A 23,021-nucleotide genomic window follows, 5' to 3' on the forward strand; every position below is an offset into this window, starting at 1 on the left:
AATTCCTGATTGAGAGATGAATGTTTGGGAAATTCCAAATTGTTTCTGAAAGATCAGAAGTATTGTGTAATTTTACAGCCAAAATTGCAAAATAATTCCAGGCGGCCTGTTTGATGCTTGGGTAATAACATTCATTGATGAGCCGAGGGTGTAACAGCCTGTGCAGCCTGAGAACATATCAGCAGATCATGCCATGCCTTTAAAAAGAAAAAACACTAATTTTTCCAAGATCTGTGATTTGTCAGTCATGTTGAGAGCTTCCTGTCGTAAAACATCCTCCAGCGCTTTCACAGATACTTGCGGGTAATTTCATTAATCGTCGCAAACATATCTGACAACACCATGTTTTTACTCCAAGCTGATTACCTCTGAGCTTTCAGTTACAGAATCTTCACCTATCCAACATCAAGATTGCTTCACAGATAAAACTGAAATCTTTCCAAGTTTTGAAAACATATTAATTTCCCACCAGACACAAAGAACCAGCAGCTGGCAGCAAATGGAGCCAAGCCTGGAAAGCAGTTCAGACAGGTAAATCGAGCCACACTGGAACCACACACTCTAATGTATCTCACACTCTCTGTATTAAACACCTAGAGTCCCAGAGAGCAGCCATTTGGCTTTTCTACCTTTTAAAACCCGCCTTCCAGCCAAATGGCTGGTAGGCTTTTAGCTAGGCTTTAGCTTCAGCCAAGTGGAAGCTAAATTGTCTAGTCATCAATTTATATTGAAATTAAGTTGTTACCTGAGAATTCTAACTGCCAACTGCCTCTTTGTTTGTCTGGGGGGGGGGGCTGCTAAAAGCTGTGAACTTCCTTTTGTGTTCGTCTTGATGCATTCTCAATCATCCAGGGAAATAAATCTCCAAAAGTCACCAACTTGGAGTGGTTAGTTTCCTGAGCCACAAGGAAACTTGTGTTTCAGTTTGCCATCTTAGGGAGAAATCATCACACATGGGTGTATGTCCTTTGTTGCTGAGATTGATTGATAAAAACAGTACAAAAAACCCAACTATTTGTACACATATTTACAAATAATAGTAAAAAGTGAGTCAGCACATTTCAACATTTTCAGCAATCACTCACAATCCTGGCACTGCCATGGTATCTGTAGTCTGCATTTACCACATGTGTATCTGTAGCAGTGAACACATCGCATTTCCCGGCGACTCTTGCTGGCTGTGCCGAGGATGGTGGTTTTCCGTCTAAGAAGTTTTTGCTCAAGTGAAAGCGATGTGAAGAAATTGTCCGTGGTAACATTTCTGCCCTTGTCTAGGAATGGTTGCACAGAGGAAATCTGGCAGTCAGTCAAAGTTGTAAAATCACTTCTTGCTCTTTCATCATCTTCACTGCCCTGAGGTAAGGCAAGGCAAGGCAAGTTTATTTGTATAGCACAATTCAACAACAAGGTGATTCAAAGTGCTTTACAGAGACATTAGAAACAAGAACAAATAAAAAGCATGATTTAAAATTGAATAAAACAAGCAAATAAACTAACTAACTAATTAACAAACAAACAAACAACAGTATATAAAATCAAAACAGATAAAATCAGAACAGTAGATAAAATCAGTAGTTAAATGTAAGTTTTGAAATTTAAGCTTAAAGTGTGGATTTGGTACTTTATTCAAATGCAGCTGAGAACAGGTGAGTCTTCAACCTGGATTTAAATAAACTGAGTGTTTCAGCTGATCTGAGGCTTTCTGGGAGTTTGTTCCAGATATAAGGAGCATAAAAGCTGAATGAGGGACCATGGTTGGTATTTACTGCACTGGCTGTTGTTGGTTAAAGTAACTTTAAAGTAACTCCAGGCTTCTCTACAGTCAGAAATCTTCTCCAACAAGATAATGAATTATTATGAGCGTTTTATGTGTTTATGATATATGGCAGTCCTTTTGCTGCTATGTTTGTTTCTTGTCCTTTTTCTAAAAACATTTGGTTTTCCAGAATAATGTGAAGAGGCATTGCCTCGCTTCACTCAACAGGTGCTCATTAAGCAGGAGTTTCACAGAGATTAGAGGCTTTGCTACAGGATTAGCAAAATGTGAAGTGTTATTAATATTTTCTTTTCCACCTTCGAGCGATTTCCCTGTTATAACATATGTCATCGACACCTGAAACTTACCTGTAATTACTACATGGTGTGTGAATATTTCAAAATGTCAAAGCACTCAATCAATCTGACAGGTCTAACAACTGCTGAAACATCTGCTTTAGAAAAGAAAAATAAACATGAACTGTGGGGCAATAGCCTGAGAAAACTTTCAAACAGGTTTTACAGACTTCAGGCCCTCCAGATTATCCTTGTGATAACTGAGGATTAATGGAAAAACAACACTAAACGACTTTATGAATAACACTTTTATTGCTGCAGTATTATTTTTTAAAGAAACATCACAAACTGAACAAGACTTCTGCAGTTTCATGAAGACACTACGGGCATGGTGACTGTGAGGATCTGGGGGAAAGAAAACAGAAACACATCGTACAGCAGGTTAAAAGACTGAATTTGACTGAGTTGTGTGTGTGTGTATGTTTGCTGCAACGTTAAGCTGTTCTTTGCTGGTGTGGTTCCTGTGGCTGCTGCGTCATTTGAATTCTGAACTGTTACTCGTCATCTCACGTTGTGCAGTCTGCTAATTCACTCATTTTTATACTTATTTCAGATTTATTTTGACTGTTCATCATTTGGCACTTGCAGATTTGGGTCGTACATCACCACCTGCTAGCATCTCCTCCTCTTATTCCAGAAAGCATGTCCAACAAACTGTAACGGATCAACTCGCAACTCGGGTGTTCTCGAGCAGAAAACTCCAAAACATCCGAGTGTTTATCCTGAGTACTCCTACATCAGTAGGGAAAGAAAGCATCCAGCAATGCAGCTTTGAGATCAGGATTCACCATGGCAACAGGTAAATGGAGGGCTGACCATGATATTTATCAACCTCGTTTCATTATTTCTGAATTATTAGATAAAAATGATTAATGACATTCACAGCAAACCTTGCTTTAATGCTCCACAGTTTTCTAATCTGATCTAATGTCAGCCTTCACTGATAGATGTTGGCTCTCTAACAGCCACAGCAGGGATGCTTTACTGAGTTTCTGTGATAACCAGAGCTCTGTAGTCGTTTCACGTTTAGCTGAAAAAATGCAGGGCAGCTGCATTTAAAAGAATGTTTTAACACTTCACCTCAATACAGATGTATTGTACTTGGTCCAGCCCAGAGTCGATCATGACCAATTGGCTAATCCACCACCTTTCATTGTTTATACCGTTACAAAAACAACAAATAAACATAAAAAGAAAAAATCACCATCGGCCCACCGGGTGTGCCCGATGGGCAGTCCAGCTGTGCGGTCAGCTGGTGGGTAACAGGCATCTCGGAAAACGTTAGAACACTTATGCAAATATGTGACGTCTTGATAAATCGAGCAGGTATTTGAAGTTTACACAACAACATTCTCGCCTGAAAATACAGTGGCTTGCAAAAGTTTGAACTTTCCCACATTTTGTCACATTACAGCCACAAACATGAATCACTTTTATTGGAATTCCGCGTGAAAGACCAACACAAAGTGGTGCACACGTGAGAAGAGGAACGAAAATCAGACATGATTCCAAACATTTTTTACAAATAACTGCAAAGTGGGGTGTGCGTAATTATTCAGCCCCCTTTGGTCTGAGTGCAGTCAGCTGCACATAGACGTTGCCTGATGAGTGCTAATGACTAAACAGAGTGCACCTGTGTGTAACCTAATGTCAGTACAAATACAGCTGCTCTGTGACGGCCTCAGAGGTTGTCTAAGAGAACATTGGGAGCAACAACACCATGAAGTCCAAAGAACACACCAGACAGGTCAGGGATAAAGTTACTGAGACATTTAAAGCAGGCTTAGGCTACACAAAGATTTCCCAAGCCTTGAACATCCCCCGGAGCACTTTTCAAGCAATCATCCAGAAATGGAAGGAGTCTGGCACAACTGCAAACCTACCAAGACAAGGCCATCCACCTAAACTCTCAGGCCGAACAAGGAGAGCGCTGATCAGAAATGCAGCCAAGAGGCCCATGGTGACTCTGGACGAGCTGCAGAGATCTACAGCTCAGGTGGGGGAATCTGTCCATAGGACAACTATTAGTCATGCACTGCACAAAGTTGGCCTTTATGGAAGAGTGGCAAGAAGAAAGCCATTGTTAACAGAAACCATAAGAAGTCCCGTTTGCAGTTTGCCACAAGCCACGAGCTTCACCTTCCAGCAGGACAACGACCCTGAACATAAAGCCAGGGCAACAATGGAGTGGTTTAAAACAAAACATATCCATGTGTTAGAATGGCCCAGTCAAAGTCCAGATCTAACTCCAATCAAGACTCTGTGGCAAGATCTGAAAACTGCTGTTCACAAACACTGTCCATCTAATCTGACTGAGCTGGAGCTGTTTCAAAGAAGAATGGGCAAAGATTTCAGTCTGTAGATGTGCAAAGCTGGTAGAGACAGACCCTAAAAGACTGGCAGCTGGAACTGCAGCAAAAGCTGGTTCTACAAAGTATTGACTCAGGGGGCTGAATAATTACGCACACCCCACTTTGCAGTTATTTATTTGTAAAAAAATGTTTGGAATCATGTCTGATTTTTGTTCCACTTCTCTCGTGTTCACCACTTTGTGTTGGTCTTTCATCTGGAATTCCAATAAAACTGATTCGTGTTTGTGGCTGTAATGTGACAAAATGTGGGAAAGTTCAAGGGGGCCCAATACTTTTGTATGTTAAAAGTTTATTTTGTGATCCAGAAAGAGTAATATTTTAAACTCCGCCACTCTGCGTTCCTCCGCCGCTGCCTCATTTGAGGTTTGGAAGAAATGCATTCTGGGATATTTGCCTGGGTTTGGCTACAGTAGCTAGCAAGCTGATTGGAGACCAAAACAGCCAGTTAGATTTTTTTTGCATCCAAGTCTGTGATTGGTTGGTTTTGTGACACACTTCTAACGGTGTACAGAAAGAGTTGAGCGCACATGAAGCAGAAATGTTGTGAGCGCGAACGACACACTGAGAGCAGGTCCGCAGAGATCTGAGCAAGAGCAAATGCCAACAACTGAGCGAGAGGGGCTGCTATTGTGAGTGTGTGGATACTAGCAAACACTGAAATACATTTCTTACATGCAGAAATTAATTTGTTCGCTCAAAATCATTTTCTCCTCAACACACAACATTTTTTTTACGTGTGCTCAGAATAGAGGCACTAAAACAACGCCATATTTTCCCATCAGTGTGATCACTTATACATCTAACGATTGATCACTGATCAGTGTGTAGCATATTATAAAGGGGAAACTGACAGTCTCTGTGGACTAGCGCTACCATCTCACACTTCTGTTTAATCATTTGTCTGCTTGATGTTTATTCAGCTGTGTAAAAACTATAACTTTAATCTCAGCCAAACCGATTTACTCAGGAACAAATAAAATACTGAAAAAAGCCAAACAATAACATTTTTAAGTTATCAAAGTGACTTATATATGTTTAACCTGAGTAGCGAAAAGGATGTGCAGGGAGTTCGTTGTTCTCGCCAGTTCTCGTGAGCCTCGAACCCCGGCTAGCTACGAGCTGGTGGGTAACAGACGTGTCCGAAAACGTCGGAGCGCTTTTGCAAATATGTGATGTCTTGATAAACTGAGCAGATATTTGGAGTTTACACAGCAACATTCTCACCTGAAAATATGTTAAAAGTTTATTTTGTGACCGAGAAAGAATAATCAGAGTAATATGAAAATAAATAGCTGCTACCATTGTTGGAAACTGGAACTGGCTGGGCCGCGCTATGAATTCTGGGATAGGTTGGGCCACAAAGGATACACCCGACCAATCCTTCAAATCCAGGGAAATGAAGGCCGCATTTGGAGGAGTCTTCGAATTTGGACACCCTTCATCGCGACACTGTAAAGTAATCGGCCTACAAATGCGACCTCCGAAGGATGCGGCCCCTAAATTTGGACACAACTACGATACCGGACACAGCTTCTTCTTCTTTGGGCTTAACAGCAGCTGGCATCCTTGTACATGCAGTGCTGCCATCTTCTGTTTCAGTCCGTTATTACACTCTTAAATCCTACTACTTATTCCTGCGGCTTTCAGGATCTTGCAAAGCTTCAAGCGACGCGTCGACTATTAAATTAGTCGTCGACGATTTTAATAGTCTAGACTATTTGTGGCAGCCCTACTGTGGACATCATCACTGTCTCAGAGTCTCAGAGTTACAAAGATGCAGAGCAGAGATCTTTTTCTGAGACGATATTAAATCTGTGCTGTCTTCTTATAGTTCAAGGACTGAACAACTATTAAAGTGCTCGTGTTAAGGACACAAAGTTACAAATTAACATCTGACTGGGATTTCAGTGACTGTAAAAACATAAACTTTTACAGATCAACTTGCTCTTGAACTGAACCTGCTCACTCTCTTACCCCGGTAAGATGAGTTTACTCTCTTTCCAGAACAGAAAACCAGAGTTTCCCTAATGTGAAGGTTAAACAAACTAACCAACCAGCTTCCTGGAATAAGGCCCACACAGTGTGTTTTTGTCTCAAGTTTCTGAGGCTGACACACTGCTCTTGCACTAAGGAATGTGTTGCAATAGCAATGATATTGCTGTATAACATTTCTATAGCACATTAATATTTAAACTGGTGTTACTGCAGTCGACATGACATGGCACAGCTTGTAGTCTGAAGCTTGCAGGTTCTTCTTGTGCCCGTTTGAATTTTCTTCAACTGCTCTGTTTTCTCTCCAGAGTGAAAGGATGTGCATGATGGGTTAAAAGGTTTTACAGAATGACCTCAGAGCACATTTAGTCCTACGCCGCAGTTTCCAGAAACATAGCCACACTTAAAGTGATGCTGACCTCAGCAAGCTTGCTGTTGCTGGTGGCACTGCTTGGTAAGAAGCTCGTGTATAAATCCCAAAAACAACAATGGGCATCGAACACAATCCTGTATGTGACAGGGTCCAAGAACAGGGTGTATATTTTCTGTACCTGTGTGCTGCTGTTGTACTGTGCCACGCTGTTCTCCTGGTCAACCAGGAAGGGGTGGAAGATGTCAAGATGGAAGAGCGAGGGCCGAGCCGTTAACACCAGTCGATCCTCCCCCACATCCAGAACCAGAGAGCGAGACGACCCCTGTGCAGGAGACATCAACATATCGTATCATCGTGTTTAAGAGCAGAGCTGTCGATCTCTACTTTTAAGATGGTTTTGAGCAAGAATAACTAAGAAAGCAACTTTTTAATTTTAGCCAACTGGCACAGACCTCTCCAGCTGTTTGTGGAGGCCATCAGGTACATGTGACTATTGTAAGCTTGGTGTAAATATTTAAACAACAAGCATATTTTTAACTTTATGCTGGACTTTGTTAAATGGAGAGTGGTTTCCACACTGAAGTGTAAGTTAACCACTCAGGTTGTTTCTTGTTTCTGATATATTCAAAGACAAATATATCAGTGTGTTTTGGACAGACGTACTGCTCCTCCTCTATGTTTTCTCTAGGCTGGGGTAAAGCTCAAGGTAAACGCAAACCCTAACACTTACCGTATTTTCACGACCATAAGGCGCACTTAAAAGTCTTAGATTTTCTTCAAATAGTGCGGCGCGCCCTATAGCGCGGTGCGCCCTATGTGTTGTAAGGAGGACGTAGTAGAGAACACCATGAGAACGTTAAAGGGTGAAGTGTGGGCGTTGATCGTATATACCGGGACAATCGCACATACCTGTATAAAAGAACAGGTATGTGCATTATGCAGGACATCGTTGTTTTAACAACCCTGAAAATGGCAAAGAGACACGCTTATGAAGCACAGTTTAAACTGAAGGCCATCAGCTACGCGGAGGAACATGGAAATCGAGCAGCGGCGAGAGAATTTAAGATTAACGAATCGATGGTTCGCAAATGGAGGAAGCTGGAAAACAAGCTCCGGCAGGTCAAGAAAACGCAGCTGAGTTTCCGCGGACATAAGGCGAGGTGGCTCGAGTTGGAGGAAAGACTCGAGCGGTGGATCATCGAGCAAAGCGCGAGCGGGAGAAGCGTTTCGACGGTCACCATTCGGCTAAAAGCAGTTTCACTAGCTGAAGAGATGAACATCGAACATTTCCAAGGAGGTCCGTCTTGGTGCTTTCGTTTTATGAAACGGTGCCATTTTTCCATCCGGACCAGGACTACGGTAGCGCAGCAACTTCCAGCGGATTATAAGGAAAAGCTGGCCATCTTCCGCTCCTACTGCAGCAAACACATCGGCGACAAAAACATCCAGCCCAGCCACATCACTAACATGGACGAGGTCCCGCTCACTTTTGACATCCCGGTGAGTCACACTGTGGAGAAGAAGGGGACCAGCACGGTAGCGATACGCACAACGGGGTATGAAAAGTCTTCTTTTACTGTTGTGCTTGGCTGCCATGCTAATGGACAGAAACTGCCGCCTATGGTGATTTTTAAGCGAAAGACTTTGCCTAAAGAGAAGTTTCCAACAGGAATCATCATTAAGGCAAATGAAAAGGGCTGGATGGATGAGGAAACGATGAAAGAGTGGCTGAGGGAGGTGTATGTAAGGAGACCAGGTGGTTTTTTCCACGCATCACCATCGCTGTTGATCTGTGACTCTATGCGTGCCCATCTCACAGCCGATGTGAAAAAACTAGTGAAACAAATGAACTGTGAGCTTGCTGTCATTCCGGGAGGGAGGCCTGACAAAGGAACTCCAACCGCTGGACATCGGTGTGAACCGCCCGTTCAAAGTAAGGCTGCGAGCGGCCTGGGAGCGATGGATGACCGATGGAGACCACAGTTTCACTAAGAGTGGAAGGCAGCGCCGGGCGAGTTACGCCACAATTTGCCAATGGATTGTAGATGCTTGGGCTAACATGTCTGCTGGCACTGTTGTTCGAGCTTTCGCAAAAGCCGGCATCGTTTCCGAGGAGCCGCACGGCACGGAAAGTGACTCTGACGGTGAAGAAAGTGAACCTGGCATGTTTGATGGAGATTTAGCGCAGCTGTTCAATTCAGACACAGAGGATGAGGACTTCCATGGGTTTGATTGATGATAAAAATGTGAGTACCAAACTTTGTTTTGCTCCTGCTTTATTTTTAAATACGCACACTTGTATGCTTGTGTGTTGTTGATGATGACGATTACCGGCAATAGAAATGTGAGTAAGGTACCGAACTCAGGTTTGCTCCCGCTTTATTTTTAAATACGCATACGGTACTTGTATGCACCCTATGGTCCAGTGCGCCTTATGTGTGTGTTAAATACAGTAAGGGCACACATAACTGAGACTGCGCCTTTTAGCACAGTGCGCCTTATGGTCGTGAAAATACGGTAGATATATACACACACCAGTGCCTTGCTAAGACACCTCAGCTCTGTGACAGCAACAACAAAAAATGACCTTCAAAACATTTTTAATCTCATCTCATTTTCCCTAACAGCAAAGTAAAGCTAAAATAAACCAGCCTGTATTTGAGGATGACGTCTACCCTGAAAGAAACAGGTAGGCAGAGAGGACTGAAATAAATGTGTGGTTAATTATGTGTGTTTGTTTAATATCTCACCACTCCGGGAAGCTTTATCTCTGCAATCAGATACTCTGGTTCACCAGCAGGAGGCTCAACAATCATCGTGAACTCTGGTCTGCGCAAACTGAGGAAAGGGTTGACATTTCAGATCACGTTGCTTTTCGTGGAAAATGAGACAAACAGGACAATGAACAAAGGTTCACCTCTTAGTGGTTGCGGGTGACTTCTCCCTGCGGGATGAAAGAAAGCCAAAGAAATTTCAACATGTGTTGCAAATTATACAGAAACAGATTCCTGTGATGCAGGCCAATTTGCATCACTACAGCAGTGATGCAAATTGGCCTGCATCTTTATTGAGTAAGCCGAGTGCAATGATGTGTGTCAGTGTGTTTTCTGTTGAGCACAGTGGGGGTACATACGGAGGCTGCAGCTCTTCAATGACCGGCCTGCTCTTTGTGCGGATATTCTGCTCACTGACAGAACCCAAAAACTTTCTGTTTTTCAGGACCTTCCACTCTGCAAAAACACACACAACAAGTAGGGCTGGGTATCGTCACTGATTTCTAGAATCGATTCGATTCATAAGGTCCTGATTCGATTCCAATCGTGGAAATTTTGCCTTGAACAGTCAGAAATATTATAATTCTTATCATTTATCAGTACATTTCCATATTTTTATATCTATAAAAAAAAAGCTGACACTTCTGAGACTTTATCAAAGGTGTGAGCATCACAGCAGAGCCCTTTGTGTCAAAGTAACTGAGGATAAAACACAGAAAAACGTGAAGGAGATTTTCCTGGCCTGGGATTTTATAGCAGATGACCTTAAAAATATTCTGCAGTAGATCAAAAACAGAAGAAAACCATGAATCAGCATGTGAACATTACCTGATGCTGCTGAAGTGAAGCAGAGCAAAGTTACAGAGGTTTTATTAGAGACACAGTTAAGCATTTTGCAACTCTGCATAATTTTAAAAAGTTTAAATCTATTTAGTAGCCGATTAAACAGCAGAAATGAGGCTTTCTTGTCAGAAGTAAAAAACACAGCGGCCGACAGCGCTGTGAACAACGGTAGACTGGTGGGTGATAAGCAAGCGAATAATGCAGAAAACAGATTTTTAGATGGGAAACTGTTCATGAGAGAGAGAGAGAGAGAGAGAGCTGTGCATGAAGTGTGATTTTTATCGTGGTGGAAGCAAAACAGCAAAAGTCAGAGTGAATTCATGACGATGTTTGTGTGAAGCGAAATGTGAAGTTTAGTTTGGATCTTCTTTTGCTGCTGGTTCAGTCAATATTGTTTGGAGAGATAAAACCTGCAGCTTCAGAATCAAATGCAAAAAGGACGTAAACACACAGCATGGACCCCCCGAAACATCAACATCAGTGCGCCGGCGGCTTTCAGCCCGACCGTGTCCGTGTTCGTGTCGTCAGGTGAGAAAGGCGACATCTCACTGATTCTGATGCGTCGGCGGTCCGCACTTTGTGTTTATGTCTTTGTGCAGAATCTGCTTACATGCTCTGGTTTGCTGTTTTAGCTGTTTAGTGGTTGTTGAAATTTTGTGAGGTTTAACCTGAGATTCTGGCGTTTCGGGCAAAATAAATTTATATTTAAAAATCGATTCAGGATTTTAATGAATCTGATAATATGGCGTTATTCAAGCTAGACTCGATTTTAATTGGAAACGCGATCATCGAAACCCACCCCTAACAACAAGCGCGGAGTACGTCCAGAACAAGAATTATTAACACAGACACACACAGACACACTAACCTCTACTCAGCTCCAGATTGTATTTGTTTTCTAAACCCTCTACAGACACGAGGATAACAAACTGCTGGAATAAGGGATCCTTCTGCAAGACAAAAATCATACAACACTTTTTATGCAGAGTTTATAAATTAAGAAAGTTAATGAAGGTCAGTGCAATGAGGAGTCAAAGGAATATAAAATAAAAAATTCCTTTTTGATTGCAAAAGGAAAACAACCACAGGCACATGAACACACCTGACACTTCTGGAAGAAGTCCTGGTTAATGACAACGTCATAAGCTGTGCAACCCTGAGAGCCTGAAACAGACAAAGAAACATTAAAAATACTTTCACCACAACACAGGAAGCTGAAACGCTTCCATCCTGTCGGCAAATTGAATCAGGAAAGACGATGAATACAGACTGATGTTGTGTAGACCTTAGACCAGTCAGTCACAACATTAAAATACACAACTGAGAGATGAGGTAAACAACACGTACCGTACATTGTTACAATGTTATCGTTATTCAGAAACACTGTTTCATTAACCTTTAAATTAACCATTGACCTTCATTCATTCTGGTCGGTGTGTGTACACCATCGTATATACACCATCGTATATACACCAGGCTCAGTGCTCACTTGCCAAAGAATCGCAGACTTCTTAGTTATTGTTCTTGGTGATTTTAACAGAGGAAGCCTCAGTCAGGAACTCCCCAAATAAAGACAATTTTAATAAATCCAGGCAGTGGACTAAAATGTAACTTATGATCCTGCAAATGTGCCCATCCGTGCTGGAACATAGAAGTGACCAACAGCTCAGGTTAAGCAGTTTGAGGCAAGACTGACATGTGCAGAGGAGGGCTATTGGATATACTGGGCAAAGAGGAAGACTACATAGTAGTCAGACTGAGCAATAATGCATTTCTTGCATTTCTCATGGGTTCTAATGGGGGCCTTTCTTAAAATGACTGGTCCCAGTAACAAAGGCGCTTGTCGACTCAGAAATCGAGAGAAAACCAACAACACACCCAGCAGAACATTATGTTATTTACACGGGTGCACATAAGTGGTCCGCATGTGCGCATTCGCTGTCAAAATAAAAGACACACCAGATAAGAAGTTGCAACGCGCGTTTGCGTCCATATAAAAAGCACTGTTTTTGTCCTAGAGTGGGATTTTCACGGCACATTCTGCACCACATCTCTGTGCGTTCATCATTTGTTTGAAGCCAGCTCACCTCCTGCAACCACTTTTCCGAGAATACGTGCTTCTTTTGTGGTCCGGACTCCTTCTGACATTTCTTTGGAGGTAGAGGAACACCAAAGTAATTGCTTAAAGGAGCTTCTTCGACATCTTTAAGAGTTCTAAACAAATGTCTGTCCTCCTCCTGAAAATCTTATGTACGCAAACGCGCGTTGCAACTTCTTATCTTGTGCGCGTTTTTTTTTTCGACAGCGAATGCGCACCTGCGGACCACTTATGTGCAGCCCTGGTTATATAGCTCGTCATATTGCAGCCACAGAAATTCTTTTGTCCATGAAACCATAAAGCTGCACTTTCTTTTTGCCTTATAGTCTGATTTGGGCGACCGTGGCTCAGGGGGTTGGGAATCGCATCTGTAACCGGAAGGTCGCCGGTTCGATCCCTGGGCTCTCTGTCCTGGTCGTTGTGTCCTTGGGCAAGACACTTTACCCTACTTGCCTACTGGTGTTGGCCAGAGGGGCTGATGGCGTGATATGGCAGCCTCGCTTCTGTCAGTCTGCCCCAGGGCAGCTGTGGCTACAACTGTAGCTGCCTCCACCAGTGTATGAATGTGAGAGTGAATGAATAGTGGCATTGTAAAGCGCTTTGGGTGCCTTGAAAAGCGCTATATAAATCCAATCCATTATTATTATTATTATTATTATTATTTGTCATAACTTTTCCGTTTCGTGGTAAGCTTTTCTTTGGCTGTCACTTCTTCACCCTGACCTGTCTTATTTGGCTCAGCAGAACTAAAATATATATCCTGCTGCTTTTACACACGCACTCACATAAGCTCAGCGATTCTCTGCACAATCAACCTCTCACATGTTTAAGCTGCGGGAGATTTCACTTGTCATGTTTGCATAGTAAGCTAACGATTAATAAGACGATGTCAGAGGAATTGGTGCACAAATTATCATCACTCACAGATCAGTGCTGTCGCTCTCTATACACAGTTCGCACGATTGCAAAGTGAAAGCAAAAAAACAAGCGCAAATTCAAACGCGACTTCAATATGTCACATACAGTGGGGCAAAAAAGTATTTAGTCAGCCACCGATTGTGCAAGTTCCCCCACTTAAAATGATGACAGAGGTCAGTAATTTGCACCAGAGGTACACTTCAACTGTGAGAGACAGAATGTGAAAAAAAAATCCATGAATGGCACCTGTTTGAACTCATCATCTGTATAAAAGACACCTGTCCACAGCCTCAAACAGTCAGACTCCAAACTCCGCCATGGCCAAGACCAAAGAGCTTTCGAAGGACACCAGGAACAGGATTGTAGACCTGCACCAGACTGGGAAGAGTGAATCTACAATAGGCAAGCAGCTTGGTGTGAAAAAATCAACTGTGGGAGCAATCATCAGAAAATGGAAGACATACAAGACCACTGATAATCTCCCTCGATCTGGGGCTCCACGCAAGATCTCATCCCGTGGGGTCAAAATGATCATGAGAACGGTGAGCAAAGATCCCAGAACCACACGGGGGGACCTGGTGAATGACCTGCAGAGAGCTGGGACCAAAGTAACAAAGGTCACCATCAGTAACACACTACAACGGCAGGGAATCAAATCCCGCAGTGCCAGACGTGTTCCGCTGCTGAAGCCAGTGCATGTCCAGGCCCGTCTGAAGTTTGCCAGAGAGCACATGGATGATACAGCAGAGGATTGGGAGAATGTCATGTGGTCAGATGAAACCAAAGTAGACCTTTTTGGTATAAACTCAACTCGTCGTGTTTGGAGGAAGAAGAATACTGAGTTGCATCCCAAGAACACCATACCTACTGTGAAGCATGGGGGTGGAAACATCATGCTATGGGGCTGTTTTTCTGCCAAGGGGACAGGACGACTGATCCGTGTTAAGGACAGAATGAATGGGGCCATGTATCGTGAGATTTTGAGCCAAAACCTCCTTCCATCAGTGAGAACTTTGAAGATGAAACGAGGCTGGGTCTTCCAACATGACAATGATCCAAAACACACCGCCCGGGCAACAAAGGAGTGGCTCCGTAAGAAGCATTTGAAAGTCCTGGAGTGGCCTAGCCAGTCTCCAGACCTCAACCCCATAGAAAATCTGTGGCGGGAGTTGAAAGTCCGTGTTGCTCGGCGACAGCCCCAAAACATCACTGCTCTCGAGAAGATCTGCATGGAGGAATGGGCCAAAATACCAGCTACTGTGTGTGCAAACCTGGTAAAGACCTATAGTAAACGTTTGACCTCTGTTATTGCCAACAAAGGTTATGTTACAAAGTATTGAGTTGTATTTTTGTTATTGACCAAATACTTATTTTCCACCCTGATTTACGAATAAATTCTTTACAAATCCTACCATGTGGATTCATGGATTTTTTTTCACATTCTGTCTCTCACAGTTGAAGTGTACCTCTGGTGCAAATTACTGACCTCTGTCATCATTTTAGGTGGGGGAACTTGCACAATCGGTGGCTGACTAAATACTTTTTTGCCCCACTGTATTGACAGTGGCTCACTGATGCCAATGACATAATTACCCAGCTACATTTCTGAAAGAATGCAAAAGCATTGACATACAAAATCACATGTTTGGCGGTTACGTACTATTGTCTATTTCTGTGTGTGGCTCGCCAAGACTCATGGGAACTCGAAAGCCGCTAGGATCGTCTGATTGGAGCAGCTCCACAAGCTTCTCTCTGGAGAGTTCTGGAGGAGGCGGGACTGAGTTCGACTGACAGACGTTTATAAATACCTTCTCCTTGTTTGACTCTGAGAAAGTCTTCACACACATGCCTGACACGTGGGACAGGAAAGGCAAAGGGAAAAACACACAAAAAGAAATTTTTGTATTAATGAGCAAACTTAAGAGTATTGTTCCAAAATGTAAAGATTATATATACTATCTATCTGTGACATAGCTCACCAGGCTCCGGTCGGATTACTTTGGAGTCTGGACTTTCACTGTTGATCTGTCCAAGGGTCTAAACAAATATTACACATATTATTTATTGTTTGGCAAACTCACAGCAAAGAAAAAAAACACCTGTAACATCAAATGTCATCTGTGATTCTCACAGTTTTTGTGCATGGAGATTTTTCAATAACATTTTCTGTACAAATTTATTTTCCCAAGATCGAACAGAGGACAATATAAACAATGCAAGTTTTCTGAGTGCACTTTAAATGTCACAGGCCAGCTCTGTTTATGGGTAGGCTTCCGTTCACATGTCTATCTTAAAGTTTACATGAACGTCGCAATATTCAGCACAGCTATGACTTTTGATTTTAGCTGCAGATGGTTCTACATGACGTGTAGTCATCATCTGGAATGCATATATGCCAACAATGTCTGTGCTTTCTACTCGAGCAGTGATGAGCTCTTCTGTTTATTTAGAAAAAGAAACACCTGCTTTATTTGGAGAAGAAAATACAGAGGAAACCCAGATGTCCCAGTTTTCCCACTGGGACTTGAATGCACCGTACATTTTCTGGATCTGCGGAAGGCTGGAGGGTGATATCTCTCAAAACCCCATGTGGGCCTGCAAAGTGACTTGTGCATATCATGCGATTGGTCCATGTGCATTTAAGTTATTGTAAGTGAGCGAGGTATGTTACTAGCTGTGTCCCAATTCAGGGGCCGCACACTTCGTAGGACCCGGGCTTCGTGGTCTATATGGGCCGGGTACTCCGAAGAGCGAGGAGGGCGGAAGTGCGAGGCTTGTGAAATGGGACGATCTAGCCTCTGTCGTGCTGCTCAGGTTGCCTAGCAACCATGAAAATAACCGCTAGAAAGGTTTCATAAGCATTGTTTGACAGAAATGAAGGAAAAAAATGTTTTTGTTCATTTGTTTTTTTATGAATGTTCCTTGATGTCACTCATGAGACTAGTGTATTACACTTTGGTAATGTAAATATAATATGGCCAATATTATATTTATTATTATATTAATTATGATTTATCACAGCAGTGAGCTTGAACTCTGTTTCAAATACTGAGCTTCAGTAAAGATTCAAGTTGATTCAAGACTGAATTCACAGAAGATGAAACTATCAGAATGAATATGAAGGATGAACAAAATCTGGAAATAGATGAAAAACACATACCACAACCAAGAGTGAGCACCAAGGGGGGAGAGAACTATCAGCATATTATTGGTCTTTATTGGCAGGCACAAGCATAAATACCTGGGACGCCATTGGCCCATTTATCTAGGTTATATTATAGACTTGACAAAGATTGCCCACTGAAGTCTAAATCACAGGAAACAATGAAAAAGAGAGAGAAGACATCCAGGGAGGAGAGAGCTGTATGCAGCATGTAAGAACTGATGAAGGCAGGAATCTTTCAATGTTTATACAGTTTCCTATTTTTCTATCAAAATATTAAGAAACACGGGGTTGCTCAAGACTTCTGTACAGGACCCTATATTTACTGTTCAAGAAACCCACCGTTTAACATGAGTGCTTTAAGTTTAATAAATATAACTTTAATCTTAGTAGCAAAAACACAATTGTGATTAGGATTTTTGACATAGTCAGTCAGTCCTACTATGAAAACAGAGTTTTAGGGACAGATGAGACCAACATTCTCAACAAAAAAAACGATGAGATCAAAATTTTTTTGTTGACAATGAAAAAAAGAAAACACATTCCACGTTTATCTCATATATGAGTCATAATAGTGAGCTCATAATGGTGCAGCTGCATTATCATTGTGAAACAAAGAGCTGTGAATGATAGCAGCATATCACAAGAAAATAACAGAACATCTGTTTGTAAACAACAGAGTTTGGCTGATGCAGCAAGACAACACATCTCAGCCTGTAACGCATCTTTGACGAGAGGCTGATGGGAAAAAAATTAAAATGAGTCTTTCAGGGCTGACTAGCAGTTACTGCAAATGCTTCCATTGCATTTCACCCACACATATGAAACAAATTTTCCTCCATGACCAAATGTAACATTTTGTCAGATTTTTGTTTCTCATGTAGCACGACTAAGTCAGAGGGCCAGCTTTACCTCAAAACAATTCACCTTTGTTCCTTTATTGTGTTTTACTATTTAACACCCTGTGGGGATTTCTGTCTCCAGCTAGGATCGAACTGCTGACCACTTGCCAAGTACAGTGGAACCCCGACTTACGAATATCCTGTTTAGTGAAAAATTCAAGTTACGAAGGCACTTAACGGCAATATTTCTGCCCGTGTTACGGCAAAATGCCTGCATAACGAAATCCGCTGGCTCTGATTGGCTGAGCCCAGAAATGCCCACAATGCGTTCCGAATCATGTGCCAACCCCCTTGGCTTTGGTACTTGCACTTCGTTCCACTTGAACGACATATTGTTGTTGAAGTTAGCAATTAGCCTGTAGCCTATCGTTCACTCAAAAGGTGCGATGGGTGCTTCGAGTTACGAAAATTTTTGACTTACGAAAGACCCTCGGGAACGAATTAATTTCATAAGTGGGGGTTCCACTGTAAATGCGTTACCATGTGATCACAGTTAACATAAAAGCAAACTTACCTGTAACAGTAGTTGCTGATACAACTCTTCCTGTTGCTGTAAGTCCAGCTCAGAGTTAAGAAGCGACGAGTCCGTCATCATTCAGCAACTCCTACAATCATATAAGAAATCAATTGTTTAATTGACTCATTTCTAATAATAACAATGTTACTAAATTTGCTCATGCTTGCAGCTATTCTCATAAACTTTACAAAACACTGACAACCAAAACAACCAGTTTCAAGAGGCAGATTTACAGGCAGAAGCGTAAAGCTGTGGTCAGAAATTTATGCACACTCATCATCTTCATCATCAGTGGACATTCAGCCGCATGAAGGTCTGGTAATTTGGGCTTTTTAATCCTTAATTGTTTTTTCCAGGGTGGAATGATTGTGCAGTATACATCTTTAATAAGATAAAATGGATGTGTAATGTAAAATGTGAATACAACCTCAAATATCTACATATCCCCACTAATACTTGGTTCATTCCGGTTCCAAAAAAGTCATCTCCCTCCTGCTTTAATGACTACCGTCCTGTTGCACTTACTCCCATCCTGATGAAGTGCTTCGAACGACTAGTCATGCAGCACATCAAGACTGTCCTGCCCCCCTCCCTGGACCCCTTCCAGTTTGCGTATCGGCCCAATCGCTCAACCGATGATGCCATCTCCACTGCACTCCACTCAGCACTCACACACCTGGACAAAAAAGACTCATATGTTCGAATGCTGTTCATAGACTTCAGTTCAGCATTCAACACCATAATCCCCCAACAGCTCACTCAAAAACTGGTCCAGCTGGGGCTCAACACCTCACTGTGCAACTGGCTGTTGGATTTCCTCACCGGAAGACCTCAAGCAGTACGGGTTGGCAGTAATACATCCAGCACCATCATTTTAAACACGGGGGCCCCGCAGGGATGTGTGCTGAGCCCCCTCCTCTTCACTCTGCTGACCCATGACTGCACTCCATCACACAGCTCCAACCTCTTCATCAAGTTTGCGGACGACACAACGGTGGTGGGTCTCATTAGCAACAGGGATGAGACCGACTACAGAAGTGAGGTGAGACGCCTGGCCACGTGGTGTGCTGACAACAATCTCTCTCTGAATGTGGAGAAGACGAAGGAGATTGTTGTGGACTTCAGGAGAATGCACACCCAACATGCTCCTCTGACCATTGACGGAGCGTCTGTGGAGAGAGTGAGCAGCACCAAGTTCTTGGGTGTGCACATCACAGAGGATCTCTCCTGGACGTACAACACCACAGCACTGGCCAAGAAATCACAGCAGCGTCTCTTCTTTCTCCGCAAACTAAGAAGAGCAGGAGCTCCAGCCCCCATCATGCACACTTTCTACAGAGGCACCATCGAGAGCATCCTGTCGAGCTGCATCACTGTGTGGTTTGGAGCCTGCAATGCGTCCTGCCATAGAACCCTCCAACGCATAGTGAGAGCTGCAGAGAGGATCATTGGTGTCTCTCTCCCCTCCCTCCAGGACATTTACAGCACCCGTCTCACTAAAAAAGCCCTTTGCATAGCGGCTGATCCCACGCACCCAATGCAAAGCTTCTTCAAGCTGCTGCCGTCGGGGAGGAGACTGCGGAGTCTCCAGGCCAGGACCAGCAGACTGAAGGACAGCTTCATCCATCAGGCTGTCAGGAAGCTAAACTCCCTCCCGATTCTGCCCCCCTCTCCCCTCTTCTCCACCACGGTCTCACTGAACTCTGTCACACACACACACACACTCACTCTCTGACGCACTCACTGGCCTGCTCCAGTCACTTTGTGGAGCATTGGACTGCTTAAGCATTGGACCTCATAAGCCTTTGTTGTTACACTATCTCTTACCGTACACTACTAAATCCCCATTTGCACTATATTGCCTATTTTGCACCACTATGCCTTCTTACTTGAATATTGTATATTGTATATTGCATAGCTTTTTTTTGTTATACGTAAAATTGTATTGTATTTATTTAAATTTATTTAAATTTTTACTTTTTAATTATTTTATTTGCATTTTTCTAATCACTAGGGTTTGAGAGTAACGCAATTTCTATTCTGTGTATGTCCTGTACATGTGGCAGAATTGACAAATAAAGTTGACTTGACTTGACTTGACTTGACTTCAGTGTCTCTTAGCAAGTTGCTCCTCAACCAGACGCTTTTGATAGCCATCAGCAAAGTGCTGCACAATCACGTCACCAAAGCGTGTTAAAACGTTTAATAATGCACAAAATACTAGTTTCCGCCATTGCTACCTCTGAATAGCAATAGCAGGTGCATCTCCTTTCAGTAGATGTTGACCTCTGACCTTGAGGTCAAGATTATCGAGGTTCAAACTAGTCTGAGATTTTTAGTAGATGCATCTATGGTGTCATTTTGAAAGTCATGGCATTCACAAACTACTCCATCAGCCTTTTAGAGCTCAAGGATGAAAAAACATTGTACTAATCGGTGCATGCTCCTGCATGGAGCTACTGCATTCAAAGATAATGATTGTATGAGTTTTTCTCCCACTGTAGCCAAAGCGCTTGCTCATAGGGGTTTGTATGACTGTTAAGTTTTTCTCATGTATGTATTATTGTAGGGCCTACCTTACAAAATAAAGAGCCTTGAGGCAACTGTTCTCATAATTTGGAGCTGTATAAATAAATACATAAATAAAATTGAATAAAAAAAAATAATTTCACTTATGGATCAGTTCATGGGCATAATTATGTGTCATGTGCAAGGTATAAAATTTCATGCAGAAAAGTGTATGGTAGTGTCCTACCTGTGTACCACAGATCACACATTAAGAACAACACAGGTAGCAGATCTACACCAGAGAAACACAAGCACTGAATTCACAGAAGATGAAACTATCAGAATGAACGTGAAGGATAAAAAAAGAAACAAATATGAAAAAAAGATACCACAACCAAGAGTGAGCACCAAAGAGCAAAAGAATTATCAGCATTTTATTGGTCTTTATTGGCTGGCATCACGTATAAAACATCAGGTCATGACCACACGGCCATTAACGCATAATGCACCACAGACAAGCATAAATACCAAGGATGCCACTGGCCATTTATATAAGTTACATTATAGGCTTGACAAAGATTGCCCACTGAAGTCTAAATCAGGCCTGGGCGAAAGAGAGCAGGCATCAATCCCACAGGAAACAAAGAAAAAGAGAGAGAAGACATCCAGGAAGTGGAGAGCTGCACGCAGCATGTAAGAACTGATGAAGACGGCCAGAGAGATGATGTCATGTTATTACACTCAGTCTGACAGCTGATCACTTTTGCTCAGTTAGAGTTGAATGTGGTAAAAGCTACAAGACAAAGGTGCTTGTGCACATGGACGCGTGCATGACCAATGAAGTCTCCTATTTAAACAAGTAGCGCTACACCTCTGATCTGACCCATACACAGTGCTGTGAAAAAGTATTTGGCTTAGCTTTTTGCATATGTCACACCTAAAGGTTTTAGATCATCATAGTAATTTTAAATATTATACAGATTAACAGAGTAAACACTAAAATCAGTTTTTAAATGATAATTTTTATTTATTAAGGTCAAAAAGCTATTCATACCTCCCTGGCCCTGTGTGAAAAAGCATTGCATGATGTTATTCAAGATTCAAGAGCTTTGTTCTCAATACAGTAACATACACAGTGTACAGTGTACCGGAATTCTGTTTCCGGTACACTGGAAACACAGCCCCCCATGGTGCATTTACAAGTATATATCATGCCAATATGTTCAATTCAATTCAATTTTATTTGGATATAGCAAAATCTTTGAAGAATGTCTCCAGAATTTTACCAGTTTATACCAAATAAAACATCAGATGAGCATCAGAGAATTAAAGTGAACACAATAATAATATTAGTAGCAAAACTGACACTATTAGGTGTACAGCCAAACTGGCGAATATGAACTCTTTCATGTTCCCAAAGCGCAACATAAAACTACTGGCTAGATCGTAACTACTTGTTTATGCACATGTTTGTCCATGTTGCTACCCGTATAAACACGTTAGCTTAGCCTTAGTTTACTAGCTTACCAGCCGAAAACCTCTCCTTTTAGCTTTCCGTTTCCTGTCATTTTCACTTCTGTTATGCAATTTATTATGTTTACAAGGTGCGTAAATAGATGTCTGTTTACCTTGTTTCTCGTGCCCGTAATCGCTATTAGATGTCGCGCAGTTGTTAGACGTCACAGCGTTCCAATGGCAACTTCCGAACCAGAAATTTCAGAATAAAATCATCCGTAAACTGAACTGACCGAAAACGACTTCCTACAAATGGGCTGAAGCGATTCATTTGTAAACATAGCCTTGCTGCTACTGTGTAAATTGAGAAATTTCTTAGGTAGAGAGGTCGAAATTCAGCCATTCATCATAAATATTTGCTGTATTATTTTCACTGTTCCAGCACAAAATATATGGCAAACTAATCGTATGCACTCACCAGTAGGGTTGCCAACCGTCCCTTAAAATACGGAATCGTCCCGTATTTCGAAACAAAAGTACACGTCCCGTATTGAGCTAATAAGGGACGCACTTTGTCCCGTAATACAGTGAGAATCAAAAGTAGTCTATAAATGTTTATGGAATTAACGCTTTGTTTGAAAACATAATTCCCAGCCCCTCTCCTGCTTTGTGACCAATGAGCTGACAGCACACTTATGACAATTCGAGTATGACAATTCAGATTACCGCTCATCTCATTGGTCGAGGAAAGGTCGCTTGCGGAGAAAATACCGGAAGACAACAGATGACCACAACAAGAAGCATGGCCAACAGGGAAACAAACCCCGACACTGCGGTGCAAGTCTCGGATGACAGTAAACCTAAAGCTGGGCAGACACTGTGCGATTTTTTTCAGTCACGTTATTCAGCTCTTGCTCAAACTGCACGATTGACTCGCAGGGATTAGAAGTTTGCAGGTCACGATGCAGGGTCTCACACTATACGGCCCGATGCT

General features: G+C 42.3%; 1 protein-coding gene across 2 annotated transcripts; it reads right to left on the reverse strand.

The window, feature by feature from the left end:
* Positions 1-1,364: 1,364 nt before the first annotated feature.
* Positions 1,365-22,305, reverse strand: pih1d1 (PIH1 domain containing 1). Of its 2 annotated transcripts, none has more exons than XM_085453210.1 (11): positions 22,201-22,305; positions 18,062-18,152; positions 15,462-15,519; positions 15,143-15,331; positions 11,569-11,630; positions 11,335-11,416; positions 9,983-10,079; positions 9,767-9,793; positions 9,600-9,687; positions 7,028-7,171; positions 1,365-2,457 (listed from the first exon to the last, which is right to left on the reverse strand). In XM_085453210.1, exons 2-11 carry the CDS (start codon positions 18,140-18,142, stop codon positions 2,422-2,424), a joined length of 864 nt encoding a protein of 287 aa, XP_085309336.1. In that variant the 5' UTR covers positions 18,143-18,152; positions 22,201-22,305; the 3' UTR covers positions 1,365-2,421. The 2 variants fall into 2 exon arrangements, with proteins under 2 accessions (XP_085309336.1, XP_085309337.1); XM_085453211.1 differs by lacking the exon at positions 22,201-22,305 and adding an exon at positions 22,100-22,175.
* Positions 22,306-23,021: the final 716 nt, after the last annotated feature.

The sequence above is a fragment of the Copadichromis virginalis genome, linkage group LG4 (genome assembly GCF_057382275.1).
Source record: "Copadichromis virginalis isolate Kocher_CV1m ecotype Utaka linkage group LG4, C_Virginalis_male_GT1.1, whole genome shotgun sequence".
NCBI lineage: Eukaryota > Metazoa > Chordata > Actinopteri > Cichliformes > Cichlidae > Copadichromis > Copadichromis virginalis.